Raw genomic sequence first — 27,500 nt, forward strand, 5'->3', positions numbered from 1 at the left:
GTTTTATACTTAAAATGAGCCTCTATCTTCTTTAAACAACAGGTACTAGCCAACACCACTTCAAATATTCTGTTGTGTAAGGCTGTTGGATACCTAGTGAAAATTTACCTTTTATTGCAGCTCAGTGCAGTGCTGCTATGATATAAATTACAGTTACATAACCATATTTTTATGGTTGCTATTTCTCTAATGTACTGCAAATTAAATTCTGTTTTTTTTAAGTTCACCAGGGTATTCACAATAAATGGGACTTGATTACAAATCTTTTAAAATGTTAACAAAAGTAAATAACACTCTTTTTAAACTGCTGATAGCATGAATCGCATGGGAATATGACTAATCTATTGTAAAGATTGAGGGCCAGATTCCACAAGAGTTGCTCACAGTGTAAGTCTGCCTTGATTCGGAAAGACTTCCTCTCAGTGTAAGAGGACTTACATCCATGTGAGTCCTATCTACAAACAGGCTTATAACAGGGACCAGATTCCAAAACACCTGCTCTCAGTGTAAGTCGTCAACTACACTGAGAGCAAGTCTTTTGGAATCAGGCCCTATGATGCTAAGATGAAAATAAAATATATCATTCAGCTGTATAATTTGCACATAATCTTCAGACTGCTGATTTGTGTGGCTCCAAATTTTTATGTAATGAAATTTAGGCACCTCTAGATTCTAGATTTCTTACCTTTTTCTGACATTTTGATAGAGATGTAGAAGATCTCAGAAGGGGAATTATTTTCTCCATCAGTAACAAAAAAGTGAAAGCCGTCATGTCTTTTTAAATCCTGATTTGGTATATGTCGGTACCAGATCTGATTCATATCCACATCTTCTTGTGTAAAATTCATCCCAGAATGCAGAATAAGCCATTCTAAGTGACCCTGCAAAAGCAACCGAAAACAATAATTTCATCAACTATACGTACATACAACCATGAACTAAAATATTTGTGTAGCACTTTTATATTTTCCTTTTTTTGTAGAGCATGAATTTTATATTTGTTTTTCTTTTAAATGTTTGAGCTGTATTTTGATATCTACCCAAACCTTATATCATAGGAACCACAGACGTCTTTAACATTCTATTTTACTTTATTTTTAAAAGAAAAGTTACTGATTCTGAATTGAGCTGATTGGTTCAGAAAACAGAAAAAAATTATGATTGCTTTTGTTTTTTGTATGCATATTCAAGATAGTTTTTGAATTGCAGTATATAGCAGATGGTGCATAGGTCAGGTACTTGGGAGGTATGACACTCATTCTCAGTCCATTGATTAATTTCACAATATTTTCAGTGAGGAGCACACTATAAAGAATTTTAAAAGCAATACTGGCACTGTGATTTATGAATACCGAGTTGTTGTTTGGTAGAGCAGTATTACACTGTACCACAAATATGGCAGAAGGTGATGGGGCGGGACCTGGAAGGTAAAGAGAAGGTACATCTTTAGGGACAAAACAGAAAGAGATCTCCAAGTGTGATATACCAAACATCCACAATATACTATACTGCTGTGATACGTTTCTTGAAAAGAATTATTATGGAGTTCCTTATCATGGTGAAGGGCAAACCACATAACTGTTGCAGTGTACCAGCAGTAATAGGGTAATATGTTTTTGAGAATTTGGTGGCTGCTGACATGGCCAATCCAATCACAGGTAGAAGGGGTGTAAGAGAAGAGTGTTGCTCTCATATAGTTTGCATTGCTCACTTACACATTAATGTGCCACAATTTCCAATCAGAGGCAAGATGCTGAATATTACCAAAAGTGTATCCAAAACTAGTCAAAAACAAATTGAAACAAAAGAAATGGTTCCGTGGACAATAAAGGCTCGCAAATTGTAAAATACAGTTGAGAAACAGCTGAATAACTGGAAATACAACAAACTTAGCGTACCACAATTTATTGAACGCTTTCATCAAAACGACTTCATCAGAAAACAAGTATAAACAGAAATACAGCATATAAATACCATCAATTGCACATAATTAATCAATCAATCAAGTAATAAAATGTTTAAAGACCTACTTACAATAAATCAGAAATGTATCACTATAAAACCACTTATAATAAAACTATTTTAAAATTAATCAAATATAGACACTCCATCTTTATTAAGACCTAACCTTCTATATTTTTCTTGAAATCTCCTCCCCTTACATCAACGTTGCCAACTTCCAGAATAGAAAAAAGAAATTTTTTTTTTTGACAAAGAGTGTCGTGTATATTAGTTTTTGTAGTGGGTGCCTTGCATTTTACATGTTTATATCTTTATTAAGACCTAACCTTCTATATTTTTCTTGAAATCTCCTCCCCTTATATCAACGTTGCCAACTTCCAGAATAGAAAAAAGAAATTTTTTTTTTTTGACAAAGAGTGTCGTGTATATTAGTTTTTGTAGTGGGTGCCTTGCATTTTACATGTTTATATCTTTATTAAGACCTAACCTTCTATATTTTTCTTGAAATCTCCTCCCCTTATATCAACGTTGCCAACTTCCAGAATAGAAAAAAGAATTTTTTTTTTTTGACAAACAGTGTCGTGTATATTAGTTTTTGTAGTGGGTGCCTTGCATTTTACATAGGGATGACTACACGTACCTTATGTGAATGTATAAGGGAGCACGCTTATAGTATCAAGACTAAAGATGATAAGAATGCTTTATATAAACATTCGTTAGAATGTATGAATTTCAAAAAATTTATTTTTTCTATTCTGGAAGTTGGCAACATTGATTTGACGGGAGGAGATTTCAAGAATTACTTGGAGCAGAGGGAAACATTATGGCAGGTAAAATTGGGAGCTGATAGAAAACCTGGGTTAAATGGAATGATTAACATTAAACGTTTTTTAAAATATAGAAGGTTAGGTCTTAATAAAGATGGAGAGTCTATATTTGATTAATTTTAAAATAGTTTTATTATAGGTGGTTTTATAGTGAGACATTTCTGATTTATTGTAAGTAGGTCTTTAAACATGTTATTACTTGATTTTATTAGTTGTTTAACTGATTGATTAATTATGTGCAATTGATGGCATTTATATGCTGTATTTCTGTTTATACTTGTTTTCTGATGAAGTTGTTTTGATGAAAGCGTTCAATAAATTGTGGTACGCTAAGTTCATTGTATTTCCAGTTATTCAACTGTTTTTCAACAGTATTTTACAATTTGCGAGCCATTTCTTTTGATTCAAGATGCTGAACATGACAGACCAGTCATTACTGGAGAAGCAAGTTGAGCATAGCATGTATAAAAATGTTGGGAACAGGTGAGAACAAATAGAATATCTGATGATTGAGAGTATATTCAGAAGGGAGGCCACAACAACACTTGTCAAAAGGTAGGGGTATTTATTTATGATTATTAAAATTTAAATTGTGTTTCATGAAATAAAATACCAGGCATTATACTTGTGACTCTTAAGAGCAGTTATTTTTTTACATTTTTTTGATTCCACTGTAATTTTACTGTATTTCTATATAAGCAAAATTAAAACAGAATCTAAGAACAGAATAAACAAACCATGTAGGTTATGGGGAATAAATGTCTTGGCTTAAAATCACAAAGTCTGTGAAAATCGTGTGTGTGTGTGTGTGTGTGTGTGTGTGTGTGTGTGTGTGTGTGTGTGTGTGTGTGCGTATGTGTATTTATATCGGGTCTATATTAGATCACCGAAAAGGATAAATATCGAATGCTCACATGAGCGAATATGCAGGAGCTCAATGTTTTTTTTTTTATTGCAGTACAATGAAGATTGGAATATTTGCCCTTTCTTCACTGTAGTGTGATCTCGGAGTTGGAATATATATTTAGCGGGGGTGTGTGGGGGGGTGCTGTTTTCGCTCATGTGACCATTCGGTATTTATCCTTTTTGGTGATCTAATATAGACCCTTTATATCTATTTATATGGGGGCAGTAAAGTTTACATATCTACTTAGGAATTTGCATAACCCAGTCCATGACCTACAGTAACCTACCAAATACAGAAAAAAAGATGTGCAGAGGAATCCCACTGTATTCAGTATTTATCATTTTTGGTGATCTAATATAGACCCTTTATATCTATTTATATGGGGGCAGTAAAGTTTACATATCTACTTAGGAATCTGCATAACCCAGTCCATGACCTACAGTAACCTACCAAATACAGAAAAAAAGATGTGCAGAGGAATCCCACTGTATTCAGTATTTATCATTTTTGGTGATCTAATATAGACCCTTTATATCTATTTATATGGGGGCAGTAAAGTTTACATATCTACTTAGGAATCTGCATAACCCAGTCCATGACCTACAGTAACCTACCAAATACAGAAAAAAAGATGTGCAGAGGAATCCCACTGTATTCAGAAAAATAGCACCAGGATATTAATTAAAATAATCCATTTTAATGTACTTTTACATAACAGTGCAAGTTGTTAAGCACTGTTGCCCCTTCTGCTACAGGAACTTCATCAAAACTGAACAGAGACAACTGAAACCTTAATATATACCACTCCCTCAGACATACCAAGCTCTTTTATAGGTCAAATGAGTTAATTAGTCATCAAATGGCTTAGAAGTTAAACATTCACAAACCAGGATAAAAAGAAACCCTAATTTTGCTTGGGAAAATGAATAATCACTTAAATATTAAATATACATAAAAATATGCATAAAATGTGTAAGCATGTATATAAAAATATATATTTAAAAAAACTTCTTAAAACATCCTGAAAAGTATGTATGTATATATGAAATTCATACCATAAAGGAATACTTTGTCAATTTCAAAATTTTGCTGCCCTCATTTTTAGAACTGGGACTACTGACACATTGTTTAACTCAGGTGGGTTCATGGCATTCAGTTTTAGCTGCCAGGATAACTCTCTGTATACCAGATTGGTCTCCTAACTACCTCCTATAGGGTTAATAGTAGTAATCTCAAAAAATAGCAAAGTAGAACTTTTTGGATGTGACACAAAAGAGTGTGTGTACAGTCCGTTATCACTTGACTTGGTTACTATATCATAAGTGCATTGACATTACAATGAACAAAACACTGGCTGGTTTTAGATCCAGCATCTATAGGTAGGTCACATTTAGTAATTTTTTTTTTTTTTACATTTTAAAAGTTCTTACCCCTAGTACATAAAAGAAGCCTTGTCAAGGGACAGTGTATTAGGCTGGCATGAATGATCTCCAGTAAAGAAGTACTGGTTGAGAAGATAAACTAAGAAATATGTTTTACAAGAGACGATACCCCAAGACCGTGGTAGACGGTATAGCTAAGCAAGTTGAAGAACAACAGAGTTATTATAAGCCTCTATTGGGAAATTATTCAACAATAAATACAACAAAAGTGTTATCCAATTAATTTAATGCTAACAAAAAATCCTCTTGAAGGAGTGATGGTTTTGCAACACAGTGATACAGCCAGCATAATAAAGCACATTATCAAGAAAAATTGGAACATTTGAAGAGCAAATCCTTCCATTTCAACCACTGTAGGTGACCATCTTCATTCTGTATGTAAATCAGCTAATAACCTGAAGGGATTATTCAAAAAAAGACTTGTGAAGCTTAGATTTACCAGGTATAGGTGGGATAAAAAAGTGTGGGCACTGTAAACAATACCACAATATTTATGAAGGGGAATATATAGAATTGGGATCCAACAATTTTAAGGTTAAATTACAAAGCAGTAATTATGGCACTAAAGATGTGATGTGTATCACGGTGTGTTTGAGTTGTTCATGTTCTTATATTGGAAAAGCAGAATATTATTTTAGAAAGAGAATTTACAAGCACACTTATGATACAACAACCAAGTCAGGTGACAATGCACCAAGTTCTACTTTGCTATTTTTGAGATTATTACTATTAACCCTACAGGAGGTAGTTGGGAGACTAAGTTGGAATACAGAGAATTATACTGCCAGCTAAAATTGAACAACATGAACCCACCTGGGTTAAATGATAATGTGTCAATAGTCTCAGTTCTAAAAATGAGGGCAGCTAAATTATGAAATCAATGAGGTATTCATTTATGATATTCATTTTATATATAAATACATACTTTTCAGGATGTTTTGAAATGTTTTTAAATATATATTCTTATGTACACATTTACACATTTTACCTGTGTTTAACATTTAAATGATTATTTACTTTCACAAGCATAATTAGTGTTTATTTTTGTCCTGGGTTGTGTGTGTTTAACTTCCACAATATTTGATGATTTGTGGTAAGTTGTTTCATGTGATAGGTTGATCAATTAACTAATTAAATCATGTGACCAATAAAATAGCTTGGTGTCTGAAGGAATGGTATATATTGAGGTTTCAGTTGTGTCTTTTCAGTTCTGATGAAGTCCCAGTAGCAGAAGGGACGAATGCGCTTAACAGCTTGTATTATTATGTAAAAGTACAATAAAGTTAATTATATTAATTAAATTTCTGGTGCTGTTTTTCTGGATACAGTGAGATTCTTCTGCACACCTTTTTTCTGTTTTTTTTTTTTTTTGGTAGCTTGTCAATGCGTAGCTGCCATTTCTCTTCTTTTGTCCACCCAAATACAGGTCAAAACAATTTCCAAGTGTCTCTATAGCCAGCTTGGTAGATGTGAGCATCTTGAGACAATGGAGCAATTCTCTTATGTTCACAGACAACCATTTAATCCTTAAAAACACAAACACAGTATACAAGAGTTAAACTTACACAATTCCACTGGAGGCAAAAATCTCACATACAAAAAAGGTTGTCAAGAACACACACACTACATCCACCACTCATAATGTGTATCACACACATAGACCAACCTATATTGAGACACAATCCCAAAGTTCAAAAACCTCATAAGCCTATTAACAGTAATGCCTATCCTCAGCAATCTCTTAAGCACTCACCAATAGCTACACCAAACATTATACATGCTCCTACACCCAGTGGAGCCGCAAGTGCAAAGCTCAAAAGGCATGCCAGAACATTGCACAGGACTCTTGTCACAGGGCACTCCATTGTATGACACACAGATGCCCCATTCACCAGACATGAACAAGAGGATAATGGTTAGTCATTTATCTGCAACCAGGATCCACCAAGTTACAGAGGCACTCAATTCAAGTCTACATTACTTCATCGAAGAATCATATCATCAAACTGCATTTCACCGGAAATGCCGTTCATTGAACCTCACTCCTCTGGGGTTTCTGTGCCCCCCACACCACCCACTAATTATATATATATATATATATATATATATATATATATATATATATATATATATATATATATATATATACAAACTTTGAGATCACACTACATTGGGGAAAGGGCAAATTTCCAAATCCCCACCATAATGCAAACTCAGTCAGAACTGTGTGAATATGTGTCTCAGGCAGGTATGTGTTTTGCATTGAGCAGCATTCTACCTTCATCAAGGTTGATGCCACAGTATGAACAAAAGATGATTGACTTCAATAATTGGCTTAGCTTCTGGTGTCTGTCTTTCCAGGGGGATTCAATATTTGTCAGCATGGGAGGACATAGTTAACAGATCATATTGCTTTGGACAAAATGGTCTGCACCTGTCTCTTCAAGGCTTCAGAATATTGGCTAAACCTTTATCTACCTCCTCAGAAGCCTTTTGAGGTTATTTCAAATTGAACTTACGGACATAGCAAATAAAATCCAAAGAAATCTGATGGTGTTACTGTTCAGATTTAGGAGCCTAAACAAAAAGCTCTTCACCATACAAGCTCTCCTCACTCTAGAGAATATAGACATCTGTGCTGTTACCAAGATGTGGTTTAAATCTACAGAAAGAACTCTGGCAATGCAAGGCTTCAGTGTCTTCCACACATTTAGACCATCAGGTGCCCAGACAGGGACAAAAGGTGGAAGTGTCTCAATCTATATTAGCAACAAGCATAACTCTAGGTTGGTTAAACAGGATGATGCCCTGGAATTTTATCCATGTGCAAACACAATAGCAAAGCCCCGTACCATATCCCAGAAAGCTATAGGTCATCCTCTATGTCTCTAGAAACCCATAGCCTGTACCTAGACCTACTGGAGACATTCATCATTAAACCAAATACCCTTTTCATGGGAGACATTAACTACTCCTTTATAGACTGGGAAACATGCAGTGCCTCATTCTCACAGGCACAACGATTCCTGGACTTTATTAGAACAAATACCCTTGACCAGATAGTGTGCACACTCACCAGAGGTTCAAACATACTGGGCCTGGTAATCACCAATAAGGGATAACACTGCATCCACTAGTGAGGTTGGACCACAAAACTGTCTCCTTCAAAATAAAAATCAACTCTGTAATCTCAGCAAACCCTGTAATAGTTAGGAACTATTCCAAAGCAAACTACACCCTATCAAGTGATAGCTTATCAAAATCCAATGCCCCTCCCAACTACGAGTTCATAAAAACCTATGTAGAATTGTTCACAGACACCCAATGCAGCCATGTTAATGGCTGCATAAAGACTGTTGTACATACTAGAAGTAAGCTCAAAACATATTTAAATATGTGGTGAGGTGGGGACAAATCTGATCACCTCCACAACAGACAGGGAACTGGGTTGGGTAATTTAAGTCTCTGCAGTGAGGGTCAGAGTAGGCAGGAAAACACTAGGAACTGGCAGGCTTTAGGAAAGGGAAGATGATTACCATTAAAGGAAGGTTAGCAGATGGGAAAATAGCAGGCTACATATCAGGATTTTTTGGTGCACAACACTAAACCATCTGTTATCACATGTTCATGGAGCCCATGCCTCTATCTGCCATATGTGTATAACCATGGTTCAGCAGTAATAGATGAGTTTATTCCAGAATTCCATTGCTTTATGCTTTTGTCACACTTAAGTTAATGATTGTTAAAGGTGAAATGTATTAATGAAGCTATCCCTGAGATAATAAGCAGGAAATAGTGTTATCTGATTTCATTAAATAGCTGTGCTCTTTCAGCATGACAAAAGCACATCCATAGATACACTCTACTAGAAAAAAGTTTAACACTCTGTAAAGTATTAATAGCGAAGGTACATTTTTCACCATTTCCTTTCACTGTTATTTTGGTACTGTGATGTCCTTCTCCCAGCAAGGTACATTCTTCAGTATGCAATTTAATATGAAAATACAGGTCAATTACCTGAAACTGCAAGTACAATATTCCCCATAAAAATATAGTTCAAAAATGCTGCACATCCTTTGTGAATGGCTCATCTGATGGCACTTGATCCCTCTTGTACACAACCCCATCACTAACATCAGAAAGAAAGAATGAAGACCGTCTTTGAATTCTGTACTCGTTGACATCAACATTAATTGAACTGGTGAAGGGCTATGCCCACCTGCCCTTTCATAACCATGCATGCTAACCCTAACACTAGCCCTGTCCCTGCAACTAACCCTAATAATGCAACTTAACTTAAAAATGCCCTTTCTGAAATACTGCCCACTACATAAGACAGTTAGTACACACACACACGCACACACACACACACACACACACACACACACACACACACACACACACACACACACACACACACACACACACACACACACACACACACACACACACACACACACGCATACTAAATCTGTCCCCTTACCTAACCCTTAGCCTAACACTAAAACACTCACACTTGCACACACATTAAATCTATCCCTTTTCCAAATCCTTACCTTAAAGCTAAAACACTCACACTCACATGCATACTAAATCTATTCCCTTACTAACCTAAAATACTCCCAGTAGAACACAAACTGTCAGTCCCAATTTTCTTTGTGGACTAAACCGGAAGTCACCCAGTAACACCTTCAGTCAAAACTGACTGCATTTCATTTATGTCAATCAATCAGTATTCGACCAAGTTAACTATAACCAGATATACATTAACACATGGTTGCATACAAGTGGTACAGTGATGCTGTAACTCTGTCTGATAGCACAGGGGATTAAGTCTAGGGGTTCCTGAAAGTGTTCTTTTCACCTCCTAGCAGTGATGACAGTTAATAAGAATGTTAATGAGCTATTTCCTGGAATTCAGGGTTTGATTCCTAATGATCTTATGCTCTGGTACAAGTGGGATATTGGACTAAGTTCCTTAATGGTCTGTTGAACTGAATGCAGGGCTGGATCTAGCACAAGGCATCCCATGACGCTTCTTAGGGTGTGGTGTTGGTTTGGAGGTCCCATAAATCTAGTTCTGCCCAAGCTATGCAACCACTCAGTTTTAAATCAGAGAAAAAAAAACATCCTGACCAATAACCTTACTTATAACTCATAAAAGTAACAGACCTGCTAATACTTACAACCAACCACTCTGTAAAATTACAACTGCCACTGCAATCATAACCATAACTTAAATACAAACACTATCACCCCAACAACCCAAAGCCAAACCTACCTGACTTTTCTCCCACATAACCTACACCACCAAACTGAGCACACCAACTCCAGAGCATATCCAAACCGCTGCTATTACTAAATAATATAACCAAAAAGGCTACCATGCATCCTCATCTTAGGTTACTTAACAAACAACCAAAACAGACTCCTTATCAAATTCTCAAATCCAAACTAATCTCTACCTCAGTAACCAGCACCAACTAAATGCTAATATCAAAACTGCACATTATGTGTACAAAACATCACACAATAACCTCTTCTACTACAAATACTTCAAAACAAAATATATGACCATAAATAACTCCTTATAAAACAACAAACTTGACAGAAAAAAAATACCTTATATCTAAACTTCATACCCTTAAAATCAGTGGAGACATCCATCCAAACCCAGGCCCAAATAATCAAAATGACAAAAACACAAACATCCCAAAAATAAACCTAAGACAAATTCCCCTCAACAAAAGCCACCAAAACTGACCTACTACATTTCAATATGAACCTAAGAAGTATTTATAACAAAATATATGACTTCCATGTTTTCATTGCAACATAATCTCTAGACATAGCAATAGTCATAGAAACCCGGCTAAAAAGACATAAGTGACAATAAGATAATACCCCCTAAATATAACATACTAAGACTTGAAAGAAAACACAAACGAGCTAGCAACATATCCACTATCTTTAAAAGCTCCTTAGAATATTCCTTCACCCCATCAGATTACCCACATTCAGGAATAAAGAGACCTTTACAAGTCCTCATATGTTAATAGTAAAAAGAAAACACTATGTATTGCTGCTATTTATATACTCCTAGGCAAGGACATCCCCACAGCAGAAAGCATACTACACTGGATTTCTCAACACATCTCCCTAGAAACCATCATCTTGGGATACCTGAATACAGACTGGCAGCTACTAAACAAGGATAACCCCATAGATACAATTAACCTGTATAACTTAATCCAACTAATCACTCAAACCACTAAAACAGATAAAAAATTAAACAGACAATTAACTACAGATTGGATATTCACCACCAAACGAAACAAATACCAAACATCCTAATTTTACAATTATCAGAGAAAAGCAAGCCTGTAAGGTTCTATGATCCTTGGTGGTGCCAACAAAATTCACAGAGTTCCTTCTGTAGGTTTAATTCATCCTATTTATTTCTTTATGAGTGCTTTCATTTTAAATAGACTTTGTCAGATACTTATTTAATTTTAACCTGCAGAAGGATCTCCATGAATATTTATTAGTTTTTGTTCAATTTAAACCTACAGAACGATTTCTGTGGATGTTTATTATTTTTTGTTACTATTTTTTTACAATACTAACAGTGGTCAAGAATACTTTAGTATTTAAGTTGAAGCTAGAAAGTCCAGTTGTGTATACTTACCATAAATGTAGATGTTCAAGTGTTCTCACTGCTGCAGTCATCAACATTGGATTATCCATGCTGTGGTAGCCCTCAGTCAATCCAAATACCAGAGTCAAGGTTTTGTGCTTCGGCTGCTGTCGCTTGCTGGGTGACGTCAGGTCGTCAGAGCTATAAGGGAGAGCAGTTGACGCCATTACCTCAGTTTTTCTTGCCTTAACCAACCAAGGAAGTCCAATTTTAATAATTATTAGTAGTCCTGGGGTAAAAGACCCTCACAGAAATATGTGTCTCTTTAAGGATAGCAGATATCAGGGGAAGGAGGGAGGGAAGCATGACTGCAGCAGTGAGAACACTCGAACATCTACATGTATGGTAAGTGTACACAACTGTACTATGTTCTTTGTTTCTCACTGCTGCAGTCATCACCACTGGGACGATTCCCAAAGTTGAGGAGAAGGCTGGAAGGTTGATATAAACTTAAGATTGGGAGAGCATGCCCTGCGGAATTGCAGAGGCAAACCCAGCCCTAGCTTTAGAGAATAGATTCAGATGGTAATGCTTGGTGAAGGTGTAGACTGAAGTCCATGTGGCAGCTTCCAGGATGTCCTTGGTGGGTACCCCTCTAAAGAATGCTGTGGAAGTAGAGGTTGCCCTAGTGGAATGGGTTCTGATGGTCCTAGGGGGATGTTTTCCATGAAAGGAGTAGCAAAATTGGATGCAGAGTGCTATCCATTTGGAAATGGTCTGTTTGGATATTGGTTTCCACTGTGCCCCTGTTTTAAAGCTGACCAAGAACTGGTCAGTTTTCCTGAATGTCTTTGTATGATCCAGATAAAATCTGACTTGCCTGTGCACATCCAAAGAATGTAGTATCCTTTCTCTCTTGTTCTGAGGGTTAGGGAAGAAGGTGGGGAGGTGGATGGCCTACTGATAATGTCAAGGACTTGCTTGCTTAGCATAGATTCCTTGTTGGTTATGGTACAATAAGCCATGCTGAGAGCTTGAATGTCTGAAGGTCTGGGTGCAGCATTGTCTCCCACCCCCACCCCCCCCCAGGATAGCAGATGAGGTATAAGAGGTAGCTGCCAGGGGGCTGGAGAGATAGGCTGTGCAGCAGTGGGTACCAATGCTGTCTGGGCCAATCTGGGGCAATGAGTATTGCTTTTGTTTTTTCCTCCCTTATCTTGATTAATACTTTTGGAATGAGAGGAAGAGGTGGAAATGCATACACAAAGAAGGTATTCCAAGGGAAGGTCAGGGCATCGACCTTCCAGGCCAGGTGATTGTACTCCCTGGTGCAGAATTTCTGTACTTGGTGATTTAAATTAGAGGCAAAGTGGTCCACCTGGGGGGGTCCCCCATGTGTGGGTAATTTGCAGAAAAATGTCTGTGGATTTGCCATTCATGTGTGTCCAGCAGGTTTCTGCTTAAGTGGTCTGCTAGGGTGTTGTTGATGCCCGGTAGGTATTGGGCTACAGGATGTAGTCCCATGGATGAGGCTACTAGCCACAGGTTCATGGCTAGTCTGCACAGGAGGTAAGATTGAGTCCCTCCCTATTTGTTGATGTACCACATGACTGTGGTGTTGTCTGTTTTTATGAGAAGAACCCCTGGTTTGAGGTAGGGTTTGAAGGATGCCAGAGAGTTTTGCACTGCTATCATTTCCTTTTGGTTGATGTGCAAGGGTAGTATTTGAGCATCCCAGAGACCTTGGGTGCATCTGCCTTCTAGGTGGGCACCCCAGGCTATGTCTTAAGCATCTGTAGTTATGGTCTGGTCTGATGGACAGAGGGTGAATGGAAGTCCCTTGTTCAGAGCACAAGCCTGGGCCACCAGAGGAACTCTGATCTTATGCAAGGGATCACAGGCAGAGAGGTGTCCAGAGGTTGAGATTGTTAACACCATAGGTTCTTTAGGTACCATTGAATTTTCCTCATGTGCAGTCTGGCCAGACGTACCAGGAGGATGCATGAGGCCATGTACCCTAAAGCTTGCAGGAATTTCCCTGCAGAAAGCTGGGATTGGGAGGCCAAAGTACTGAAGTATTTTGGTAAGAAACTTTGTTTTTCTGGGGACAGGAAGGACATTTGCTGTTCTGTGTCCAGTAAGGCTCCCAGAAATCTGATTTTCCTGGTAGGTGTCTGTTTTGATTTCCTTTCATTGATAGTGAATCCCGGAGAGGTGAGTAGGGTTTTTACAAAAGAGAGGTGCTGCAGGAGCAGTTCCTTGCAATCTACCTGGATGACACAGTCGTCCAGGTAAGGGTAAATCTGTACATTGTTTTGCCTGCAAAAGGCAATGGCAGGAGCTAGACATTTGGTGAATACCTTGGGAGCAGTAGGAAAGCCAAATTGCAAAGCAGAGAATTGAAAGTGCAATGATCCTGCTCTGAAGTGCAGGAATTTTCTACATGATTACCTTATTGGGATGTGCAGGTAAGGTGACCATCCAAGCTTTGTTTGGCAGCATTAATAGAAGCTGCTGTAAGGTAAGCATTTTGAAATCTGGGATTGCCAGGAAAGTACTGAGAAAGGATAGGTCCAGGATGGGATCCTTTTGCAACTTGTTCTGGAGGCACAGGTTCTACTGCCCCTAGGGCTATTAGGTTTTGCACTTGTTTTAGTGCTTCTGCCCACTGGTTTGGAGGTAGGTCTGGGTACCCTCTTGGAGGTGGTAGTTCTTGGAAATTGAATTTGTACCCCTGAGCAATGTTTTTTAAGACCCATTGATCTTTTGTTATAAAGTTCCAATTTTCTCTGCAAAGAGATAGCCTTCCTCCTAGCTTTTGGTGTGGTGGAGTCAGGTAGAGATGGGAAAGGTAGTCATTGAGAGGTTTTAGCATGCAGGGTTGTTTTTGAACTCCCTGCTGTAGAGTTAGAGGGGGGCACTGTTTAGTTCTTTGCTGGCCCGGAGTTTGAGCCCTGGTGGGTCTGTACCTATGGGTCTTGCCTTGTGCCTGCCTGCTTGGTGCAGGAAAGGACCAGTGTTTAGAGGGAGAATTTCTGCTGAACCTAGGAGGTTGCATTTGAAGGAAATTTGTAACAGTTTGCATCAATTTTGCTTTGTCTTCAATCTTTTTAAGTACCTCTTCAGTTTTCTGTCCGAACAAGTGATCTTTGTCAAGAGGTGAATCCATGATTTTAGCTTTGACATGATCAGGGAGAGGTTGTTCCTTCAACCATGCATTTCTTCTTATAACAGGTCCTGTCACTGCTGCCCTGCTAGAAGCTTCTAAGCCATCAAATCCACAGTGTAGGAGTGCTTTGCCACCTGAGATGAAGAGTGCAGTAATTCTGCTATCCCTTTATTATTGGCAAAATCTGGTAAAGCAGAAATGTTCTGTTTCAAAAGGTCCAAAGTGTGTTGTTGATATTTTAGCATATGGAACTGACAGTTGAGAGCCCTTATAGTTAAAATTGCAGAGGTATATACTTTTTTACCACATCTGTCTAGGGCCCTGGATTCGTTGTCTGAGGGAGTAGGATTCTTTGCAGAGGTAGCCTTAACTCACTTAGGTCCCTGAGTAATCATCTCTGGATCTGCTATAGAATTTCTGTTGAGGAATTTATGTAAGTCAGGTACCTGTCAGGTTTTCTGGGGGCAGGTGGAATGGTGTCAGGGGTAAGGCTGGATTCTTGGTAAACATCATCTACCACCTCCAAGATGGGTGGGATGGCCAGAGGTCTATGCTGCCATATCGGTAATCAGAGACTGAAGACGAAAATAACTGGTTACAAACAGAGCTCTACAACAAATAGTTCTAGCATTAAAGAGGGCACAGAACTGACAGTGGGGTACGTCATGATCTCGGCCTAAGCAAGTGATGCAGTAAGAATGGAAGTCTTGCTGTGGTATTTGCTTTCCACAGGTGAGATATTTATTGACTTTTTTGGACATTGGTTAGTGCAAGAAAAAAGAAGGATTCCCAATGGGGTACTTAGCTTTAGATGATTTCAGCTGAAGTTCAAAATCTGGAAACAGCCAACCTGCACTGTTGTAAATTGCTTCTGCTATGGACTCCACGGCAAGAAAGACTGAAGTAATGGCATCACCTGTTCTCCTCTATAGCTCGGACAACATGACATCACTCAGCAAGTGACAGCAGCCGACGTACAAAACCTTGACTCTGGTATTCGAACTGAATGAGGGCTACCACAGCACGGATAACCCAATGGTGATGACTGCAGCAGTGAGAAATGAAGAACATGTATAGCTTACAGGTCAGTTGGATTACAGTCATCTACCACTTTTGGAACCACCAAGGATTATAGAAACTTCAAAGGTCACCTCTCTCTGCTTTTTGTTAGCCACAGCAAAGAAAAGTTCTTTGTACGGCTTTGGAGAGCCTAACAAGAAACCTTAAATGCTTGCCTTTCTCTCTTTTTGTTAGTCCTAACAACAACAAGCTCCTTGTACAGGTTTGGAGTGCCTAAAAAGAAACCTTAAAGGCTGACCTTTCTCTGCTTTTTGTTAGTCCTGACAAGGACATGCTCCTTGTACAGGTTCGGAGCCTGACAAGAACACCACTCCACTACAACAGACATATTGGCATTTTTTTTACTTTTACAATTAGAAGTTCCAGCTATATTCACCAACATACCACCTATAATCTAATCAGAAATATTACTAGTTTCAACAATGACACTTTCATCAACACTCTCATGCAAATAAGTTGGAATATCATAAAAAAAATGCCATTAGATAATGCCATCTCCCACATCTACCAGACCTTTCTCATAACCTTAAACAACAACATAATCTTGCCCCAGTTTGCAATAAGAGAGTCAAACCAAACCCTACTACATGGTTAACCAGAGAAACAAACAAAAAAAAAAAACTAATTAACCAAAGAAGCAAAGCACAGGAAGAATGGTTACAAAGTAGAACAAAAACACCCTGTATAGAGTCTGACAAATAAGAACCTTACCAAAAGCCAAATCAAAGCAGACAAATTAAACCACTATAGTAACATGTAAGAAAAGAGCCAAAATAGCCCCAATTTTTTCTGGTCATTAATAAATAAACTTCTGCACCCAGGCCATATTTCCACACCACCCTAGCCCACAAATAATACAACAGACAGAGTTCCCTCACAGTTTAACTCATACTTTATCCAAACAGTGCAATCTCCTTAATAGTAGTAATGCTTCTCCCTTTTTCTTCATAAGTTCAAAGGTTCATAGGAGGTTACTAGTCTAGTGACCCTGGAGCCTTTATAAGCTTAGCTGTGTTAATCCCAGGTTGCTCCAATTGTCCTTGGTTAGATGAACATACCTTACAGATCACATCAACTACCCCTGTCTATGAGAAATATGGGTGCCACCTCAGGCATGAATTTGCAGACATCCATCCATTTGTCCAGATTTCTCATGGCTAGAGCCAATAGGAGCTCTGATTCACATGAACTGGAAATTTATACCAGAGCAGCAACAATCTCTGGGAAACGTACCTGTCCCTCTAGCATGTTCTGTTAATGTCACTGGATAAGTTAAAATCCTTAGAGCAAGCGGCTCTAGTGCTATTTGATTTACGGATGTGCAGCATTTCCATCAGGTCACAGTCAGAGACTGCCTTGCAGGCCAGGCAGAAGTAGCCTATGTGATACAGAGTACAGAGACAGGGCTTTCAGTCTATCCACTTAGGTCATAGTTTGGAAGCCCTGTACCTCCTCTTCTTAGCAAGAAACCTCTGTGGTCTCTCCAGTTGTTGCAGGTGTCTGTTGAGATACATAAAGAAGGGAGTATTGTACTCTATTAAACGGTCTGATTAGGGTCAAGTAAAGTGGGGTTATAACATCCTTAGACCTGGATGTGATGCCTTTATTTATGAGATGCACAATGTAGAAGGCTTTCCTTATCACCGTGGAAACCTGGTAGTTAAAGTTCAGATTGCTGTCGACCTGTGTTCCCAGATTTCACACCACTGGGTTTGAACGTTGAGGGTTGCTGTCAATATTGCACTTAGTGTGGAATTCCACTTTGCCAAATGGGATAATAGTGCACTTTTTTCATTTTGTTTTAGAGTGTGATTTTGGCACCAGTCATTTCTTTGTTTTAGCCCCTCCTGTAATATGTTAACATCAGTGGAGGTCAATGATTATGCCTAGTTTGCAATCATCAGTGAACTTAGTAAGCCAAAGGCCATCTACTTTAGCTTGGACATCCGAGAAACAGATTCCAAATAGTAAAGGGCCCAGTACAGATCCCTGCAGTATGCCACTTGTGATGGGTCTGCTGGTTGAGGTGGAGTCACTGACTTTGACAGTATGTGTTCTGATGGTGAACCAGTTAGCTACCATCTAGTGATGTAAGAGTTAACACCTAGCAGGTAGAGTTTTTCAATGATATCTGAGTAGGGGATTGTGGCAAAGGCTTTGGCTAGGTCCAGATAGGCAGTATGCACTGTCTTACCTTCATCCAGGGCTTTGATGACTTTCTTGAAGAAGTCTACCAGGTTCAGTAAGCATAATCTACCCTTAACAAAGCCAAATTGGGTGGGTCTAGAGTTTGTAGGTCACCTATGTCCTTGTTAATAAGGTCCATGATGATCCTTTCCATGGCCTTGCTAGACTTATGGGTCTATAGTTCCCAGGGTCGGTTGATGGCCCCCCCTATATGCAAGATGATTAATGTTGTTGTTCTCCATTTTGCTGGTACAAAACCAGTTCTCAGGCTACGGTTAAGGAGAAAGGCAAGTGGGTCAGCTAAGTCCTGTTTTAGATTGCTTAGAAAGTAACCTGTGATGTTATCTGGTCCTATTGAGGCCATGGCCTTGGACAGTGTAGATATGACTTGATCTCTAGAGATACTAGGTAGAGAACTGGTGTCAGGTATGCTTTGAGGTATGGCCAGTGGGGATAGGAGGGGTGAAGTTTGTTCCAAATCTGTCAGCTAGCAGGGCAATTTCCTCTGGTATAGTGTGAGTGATATTATCTACTACCCATTTGGCGCATAGCTGGGCACTCCATTTTAGATTTTGGATGTAGTTGAAGAATGCCTTGTAATTGTCCTTAGATGTTATTTTAGCTTCATAATTAGCTTTAGAGGACTTATAAGACTTCTGATTTGTTTGCTTAATCTGTGGAGGGAATCCTTCCTCTACAGCAGCAGTTGCCTCTTGTTCTTGGACATCAGTTTCTTCATTTTGTTATATAATCTGTTTATACTAGATGTCCACCAAGGTGGTTTGTTTTTTCAGGAGGGCTTAGTTTTAATCCAGTGAGGTACAGCCGAGTATATACAACTGCTAAGATTATTATACAGGGCATTTGTGTACATCTATTTAATGTAATTGTGTACATCACCTGACAATTTACCCACACACTTCCTGCAGCTAGCTGCAAACTCTATAGCTTATCCCATCAGCATACTCATTAACAGATCAATTAAAGAATCCCTTGTCCCAGACATCTGGAAAAAAGTATTGTCCCCTTACACAAAGGCGGCAGCACCACAGACACCACAAACCTTCGGCCCACAGCAATTCTCTCACCCTCATCTAAAATACTGGAAAAAATGCATCCATGCCCAACTCCTCAACCACCTGCTTGAAAACCAAATTATGTCACCCGCTCAGCATGGTTTCAGACCAGAACACAGCACCACTACTCCCCTCCTTCCCTCATCTCCTCCTCTCCTTCCTTGATAAAGTTAACTGGACATGGGATTGTGGGAAAATAATTGTTTCTCTTTTCCTTGACCTCTCAAAAGCTTTCATTACCATTTCCCACACCATACTCCTCTCTAAACAATCCACCCTCCACATTTCCCCACCTACCCTACAATGGTTCAATAGCTATCTCTCCAATATGCAGCAATCCACCAAATGGCAACAATATTACTCTCCCTTCCTCAATACTTCCACAGGGCTACCCCAAGGCTCCATACTTGGTCCTCTCTTATTTAGCATCTTTATTAACAACTTTCACTCCAGTCTCCCACAATGCTCAGTAATCCAGTATGCTGATGAGTCTACAATAATATGCACTGCAAATTCCAGCTCTAAACTCCAGAAAATCACCCAGAATGCCCTCACCTCTACTGAATCTTGGATGCTTAACAATCATCTTGCCCAAAATCCCCCCAAAAAAACTAAACTAGCACTTTTTACCCATAAGAAAACCACTTCCCTAGGTAAAAAAACTCTTCACTGTACAAGCCCAAGACAATACCACTATAGAAGTTGTCCCACACACTAAATTACTAGGCATTATTATGGATGAAAACCTTAACTTTGACCTACACATAAACAATAACATTAAAACAACACACCAAAAGCTTGGTATGCTTTACAGGCACCAACACTTTCTTAGAGTCTCTACTAGACAAACCCTTGCAAGCACCTTTTTATCACCCTCTCTCCTTTATGGTGCCCCTCTCCTCACTAATATCCAATATTCTACAAAATCCAAACTTGATATGTCTTACAACAGAATAGCCAATTTTACCAGCAAGGCCAAATTCTCGTCCCACCACTGTAACTCACTGAAATAATTAGGCCTGCTGGAACTCCCCCACCATCTCTCATTCACCCAACTAACTACAGAGCACAAAATAATCTACAGACCCACAGATTGTCCTGCTCTCTCAACTCTACTTGTCAAATACCAACCCAGAAGGCAACTAAGACCTTAAAATAATCTACTTCTAAAAGTAGAAAAGCCCATCTTACCTGCTGGTCAACTCCTCTACACCTTCACTGTCGCTAATTATGGAACTCATTTCCACCTTCTGTAAGAAACACAGGCAGAACCACCACCTTCAAACAAATACTGAAACATCATCTCAGCTCTTTCTGGCTATGTTCCTGCTCTATAACCTAACCTCTTCCTTCTTATATGATTACTAAACTCCTATGTTTTTTTGCTACTACTGACTGATGTTATTTTCTCCATGTTTATTATTTTTCATCACTTGTTGATACTGGTACAATAATGGTGAGTAATATATCTCTGTTTATACCTCTCTGATTGAATTCATCTAGCATCCAGATAAACTCTTGTTTTTATGTATATTGTATATATTACTGTAATCAAACCAACTAAATTCCTGCTTTTATTTATATATTCTGTATATATTACTGCAATTACTATGTGTAACATTGTTTGTACTTCTGTACTAATTAATGTTTAACTTTTTTCTGTATCTATGTTCTTGTTGGAGCTTTTCTCTCTGGATCTCGACTGAAAAATGGGCTTTTGTAGGCCCAGTGGACTTTCCCACTGAACAAATGCAATGCAATAAAATAAATAAATAAATCTCTGCATAGGGATCATTATTGCCTGTGATTGCACGGGGTATAAAACTTTTTATACCATCACTTAGTAGGCTGTAATTTGCTTTGGAGAAGTTTCTTAGTTTCTTTTGCTCCTTTGAGGGTGTGAGGCCCAATAGTTACTTTCAACGAGATGGATTTATGGCCCAGCCTTACCTGGGAGAGGATCACACAGGGGGCAGTGCAGTTACCACCCATGTTGATGAGTACTAAGTTAAGGACATTAGAGCCTCTTGTTGTGGTGGAGACTATCTGTTCCAAAGCATTTGTATTGACAAAATCCAGGAACCTCTGGGCAAGCACATTTGAGCATGTGTATGGTACCCAGTCAATGGAGGGATAACTGAAATTTCTCATGACTAAGGTGTTGGGCTGTATGGTGAGTGACTCCAGGAAGTCCAGGTAGGCATTGTGCTTTTCTTTATTCATGGAGGCAAACCTATAGCTAGCAATGATGTGGTAGGGTGTTTTGCCTATAGTTAATTGGGCATGGAGTAGTTTGAGAGAGTCATACACTTTGACCAGTCTTGAGGTGTACTTGGCTTTAATGAAGATGAGTATGTTAAGTTAAAGTTGTACTACACTATTCAGGGAGTCTGTACCTTTACTCGGTGAAGACACTGAGACAGTTCTGCTGTTACGACATTCAGTTACTGCACACAAGGTTTTTCATCTAGCTTAACAATGAAAGGTATATACATCAAAACATACTTCGGATTAGAATAGTCAAAAGTCTCTCTTACAAAACAAAAAGTTCCAATCTTTATAGTGTCTTTTCTGCCTGCATCAGCAGTTTTGAGAAGTTGCCAGAATAATAAGTATTTCTTCTCAAGCTGGTCTGCTGACAGTTTTTTTTTTCCATATCTTAAACATCCTATTCCTGAAGAATAACTCCTTTTGTCCTTGGCCTATATTGCGTATCATATTGACAAGAAACAGCTGCATACAAGAGTTCGTCTTGACCTGCTTCTAGATAATAAATTTTACAAACTGCATAGTTTATAAGAGATAGAATATTTTACTTCTGATTCTTACTAACAATGAATGCCAAACTATATGTTTTTGCCAAGTTAGTTAACTGCGTGCACTGTACACACTAAAATTCAGAACATTTATTTTACATTTTCAGAAAAAAATTTACTGAAGTCCATTTTTAACCTGTTCTTTACTCTCACAATTCCCTCTTTTCATTTAAAAAGTGGAGAATGACTGTTCATTTTCAACTTCAGTTGTACACATTGAAACCTTTCCCAGTTTATCTAGGTTAACCATCATGATTTGTTGAATTCTATAAGTTTTTTGCAAATGACAACTTAGGTCGCAATTTCAGATAGTTAGCATGACTATAATGCCTAACACTACTAATACATGATATATCAACCAACTTAACAGTTTTTTTCCCTGATTTTGACCAACCAGTAAAGTTAGCCCACCAACTGTGAACAGTGTCTTTTTTTGTATTTTCAGCCAAACTAAGTAGTTTATCTTTTGCAATGATGCTTAATGCCTCATAATACAGAATACTTTTATTTCTTTTTTCCAAATACTCTCTGAGAAGTTTAGTATTGTCCTTTATTTTTTTTTAATTATCCAAGGATACAGATATATTGGGAAGTTCTATTAAGTCATAATTCCAGTTTTTGGAAATATTCACTTCTATGGGTTTAGTAAACACATAGCTCTTATTATTCCATTTAAGGAAATCAACACGTGATAAACATCCTACAAAAGGTATTTTTAAATTATGACCTACATCTTGATCTGTAACCAGACAAATATACTGAGGAGCCACTTCTATAAACATTTGAAAAGAAGAAGGCATAATAGTCCATTTACACAAATTAACAGAATGCTGTAGTAAGCATGGTTCATAGACAGGCGAATGGTGTCCACAAATTAGTCCATTTTGAGTCTGTGTACAATATTTGATTTTATGTGTTTTTCCTCTCATATCTATATAATTACCTTTAAATTGTGGCAACAAATACTCATACCCTTCTGGTATGAGAAATATCATAGGTAACACAATAAATTGACACATAATAGTGGTATCAGTAACATTATAATGTATGAACTTTCCTGTGCAATGTTATGGAGTACAATATGTTATTTCAGTAAATAGCTTAATCCAATTTGTATCAGGTATCCATTTGTTAAACAATTGTTGCCAAACATTTTTATTTTGTAACATAAGTACAGTTTGTACTTTTTGAATTTCCACATACAAAGATTGCATAGTGCATTTTGTCCAATTTAAAAAATTGCATGTTACCATCAAATTTTAGCTGATGTGCCTGCATAGCATCATAGTTGTCTAAAAATTGATGCTGATAAATTATATTGTGCAGGTGTGTCTTCCATATTTCTGGATTCCAAGATGCTTGTAAATGCACAATCTGACAGATATCTTCCCCCACTACTTTTAAACGATTAGTTAGAATTTCAATGTCAGCTGCATTAATAGCTCCAATGTCTGTGCCTAGGCCTTCTGGCAGAGCACCATGCCAAGCTCTTTTATATCGGCACCTGCCTGTGTCTGGGAATGTGATGTTAAAATGTACTACAACCTTTTGATACTGTCTGCCTATCTTTATACAGGTAGAAGGGATTTTAACCAAATGGTCTGTATGAACAGAGGTAGGTTTACCTCTTATTATTGGTAGAACATATGCCCAATGTATGCTGCCTGTTGTTGCCCCTGTATAACTTGCCCTCAACATGACTGTTCTGCTACCTGCTGTGGGAATTTCTGTCCCTGATTAATCAATCTCCCAGGCCCCCTTCCCCTTACTTCACTAACAATGGGTGCAGAACGGGGAGTGTAAATATCTTGCTTATGACTAGCATTATCTTTACACATAATATGTGCTTGCAGCAATTTATCTACTAACTCTGTGAGTGTATTTGAAGATTCCTCATAAATAAGTTTGATATCCTCTGGGACACCTTCCAAATGGTCCAAAAAGGAGCGCATAACAGCTTTTTGAAAATTGACATCTTTCATATCTTTTTCATCACTGCCATTAACTAGCATATATGCCAGCTGGCAATGTTCAGCTTGTTCTTCCAAAGAATCACAGACTGTCATTTGAAACTGATCTAAAAGTGTTGGTGGGACAGATTGCCCCCTAGTGTATGCTAACAATACTGCTGTCATTCTTAGGTGTTTAGTTTGTATTGGATACTGCTTTTGCTGAATATAAGCCATGAAATGCTGAGGAATAAAAAAACAGAAGTAGCACTCAAGTATACCATTCCATACAGTGCCTACAGTTTTAAGAACCCAAGCTTCAAATGTAATCATGTTATTAAAAATACCCTTCTGTTCATCCCACTTAGGGAGAGTTTCTAACATCCTAGACTGATGATAAACTTCAGCAGAAAAACCTGCTGAGGCTATGATAGGACTTGTAACAGCAGTTTATAGTGCTTTAGACTGATATTTTTCTAACAGGGCTTGTAATCTTAAAAGATCTTGATTAGCTAAGTCTGCTGCTCTAGCAGCCTTAGATTTCTGTGTCTCTGACTAAGCTCGGAATGTGTAAATCTCCTCTCTTGCAACAGTTAAGTCATGCTGTGTGTCAGCCAGTTGCTTGTCATATTTTTCTTGCAAATGGACAATTTTATTTATTAACCCTGCTATCATACCAGTAGCTTTACTGCCTTGCTCAATAACAGTTTGTGTAAAGGTCTTAATTCCAGTCTGTGAGACTTTAAAAAACAGAGAAAATTATTTTGTACATTCAGCGGTGTCAGCATGCATTTTACCAGATGGATTCCATTTATCACAGTAAGTCTGAAAATGACCCATGAGGTCAAGATCTTGCTGGTTGCTAACTTTAGCAATCCAATCTTTAAACTCCTGCAAATCAGACTGTAAAGTACAAACTTTGACATCTGCATCACCCTCTAATAAATCTTTTGCAACAGAATATATAGAAACAGTAACCATTGTCTGTGCTTCAAGCATTACTTTATCCTGGTTGTGTTCCAGATATTGTACAATACGTACACTACATTTATGACAAGGCATGCAAAAAGCAACCTTTAAATCATTGCAAATAGCACATTTCTGTACATTCTGTGGCACTTCTGCCTTACGTACATCTACACATGATTCAGACATATCAACAGTACAAGAGTCACTGCACTTCTTGGCATTTTTATGAGTTGCATTCATTGTTAAAAGAAAAACAGAAGAAAATATTTACCACAAATGTTCAGGACAAGGTGGCCAGTCTTGACACAGAGATCAGTTGTGGAAAAATTCTCTGCTGTCTTTCATTGGATGTTGGTGAGACAAATTGTTGGCAGTGGAAAATTTGGACCTCGTATATCACCAACTGTCTGAAGGAGAATTACTGTACTGCCCTGTACTGTGCTGCAGTGTTTGTCCTCCAGTCAATGGACAAAGTTTTAGGAAGAGAAGAATCAATTCTAAAAAGGTCTGCACTGGAATGTCACACTGTGAGAGGCACCTCTTCAGGTCACCTCCCCCTGGTTGTTTGTACTGGACTGGTCTCACCACTGTTAAGTTAAAGTTGTACTACACTATTCAGGTAGTCTGTACCTTTACTCACTGAAGACACTGAGACAGTTCTGCTGTTACGACATTCATTTACTGCACATGAGGTTTTTCATTTAGCTTAACAATGAAAGGTATATACATCAAAATGTACTTCAGCTTAGAATAATCAAAAGTCTCAATTACAAAAGAAAAAATCCCAATATTTATAGTGTCTTTTCTGCCTGTATCAGCAGTTTTGAGAATTTGCCAGAATAATAAGTCTTTCCTCTCAAGCTGGTCTGCTGACAGTTTGTTTCCATATTTTAAACATTCTATTCCTGAAAAATAATTCTTTTCATCCTTGGCCTATCTTGTGTATCATATTGACGAGACACAGCTGCATACAAGAGTTCATCTTGACCTGCTTGTAGATAATAAATTTCACAAGCTGCATAGTTTATAAGAGATAAAATATGTTACTTCTGATTCTTATTAACAAAGAATGCCAAGCTATATGTTTTTGCCAAGTTAGTTAACTGCGTGCACTGCACACACTGAAATGCAGAACATTTATTTTGCATTTTCAGAAAAAAATCCACTGAAGTCCATTTTTAACCTGTTCTTTACTCTCACAGAATATACCTCCACCTTTGTTTCTGTCACACTCATTCTGAGGTCTGAACTTGTAGAAGGCATAGTAGCCTTGCAGAGCTAAGGCACTGTCCATGGCCTTGAACCATGTTTCAGTGACTGCACAGATATCAGCATCTTCCAAGGTGAGGTATGCTTTCAGGGAGTTCAGTTTAATGTTTAGACTCCTAGCATTCAGCAGCAGAACCTTGAGTTTGTCTCAAGTGGATTTTGCTATGTTGGAAATTTTGTCATTTTGACATGACCTAAAAAAGGCACTATGGGGAAGGCAAGCAGCTTAGCCAGTATCCAAAAGCCTAGGAGAGACAGGTGCAGACCATCTCTGGAAAAGCATCATGGCGTGTCAACCATGACTACCCAGGCTGACAAATACTGGATCCCCTGGGCTGACACCAGAAGCTAAGCCAATTGTTGAAGTCAATCAATTTTCGTTTATATTGTGGCGTCATCCTGGGTCAAGGTAGAATGCTGCTTAGGGCTAAGGTTGTGCCTGCCTGGGATACATAATCTGAGAGTTCAGTCATATCTTAGGACCTGAATGCATGCATGATCTGATGGATTCTGGCACTGGATAGGCAGCTGACCATGACCGTCTTGTCTAGCCTGTTGAGGGGGACATAGCAGTCTCACTATGGAGTCTGCTATGACCAAGGCATTAGGTTTTGTGGTGTTTTGCCTTAGAGGCTTATTTGGTAAGTCACTGATATATGTATTGTTATGTCCAGTGGTTTCTATACAAGTTGAGCTGCATGCAGATAATTTGCACTTGGTAGGTCGCTAATGTTTTGGTAGGCTTCTAGTGAGTACCTCCGTGTATGTGGGTTTATATGTTGTGTCCTGAACTTGTGTGAGAGCTGATGTGTGTGAGCTGACAACCTGTTTGATGTCTTGTTTTTTGCTACATGAGAGGATTGTTTCCAAAGTGATAATGTAATTACATCTCTCACACACTGTGTTTGTTTCAAGACTAAGTGGTTGTCAATGTACATAATGCAATTACTACATTGCCTTAGGATGCCCAAGTGAATCAGACTGGCAGGAGAAATGGTGAGAAAGTGACCATCCAAAATGGTAGGTTTATACCAAAGTACTGTTTAGACATTTGTAAGTTAAATCAGTTTATGATGTAGAAATAACAGAGGGGCTTATTCTGTTGACAGTTTAGGGTGAAGAGCTGTGGTGATGCTGCTCAGTGTGCAGTTTACTTGCCTGCAGAGCAACAGGGGATTTGGGAGGATTCTACTGTCAGAGGTCTAGGGAA

At 38.3% G+C, this 27,500-nt stretch overlaps 1 protein-coding gene across 2 annotated transcripts in view; it reads right to left on the minus strand.

The window, feature by feature from the left end:
• Positions 1–27,500, minus strand: part of LOC122813289 (FRAS1-related extracellular matrix protein 1-like) — a 1,751,891-nt gene that overhangs the window by 700,710 nt on the left and 1,023,681 nt on the right. For both annotated transcript variants that reach the window (XM_044085535.1, XM_044085536.1), the window contains exon 23: positions 686–881. In XM_044085535.1, coding sequence (XP_043941470.1) covers positions 686–881 — 196 coding nt within the window. The remainder of the gene's footprint in view (positions 1–685; positions 882–27,500) is intronic.

Source organism: Protopterus annectens, chromosome 10.part0 (assembly GCF_019279795.1).
Source record: "Protopterus annectens isolate FY-2018-M chromosome 10.part0, PAN1.0, whole genome shotgun sequence".
NCBI lineage: Eukaryota > Metazoa > Chordata > Ceratodontiformes > Protopteridae > Protopterus > Protopterus annectens.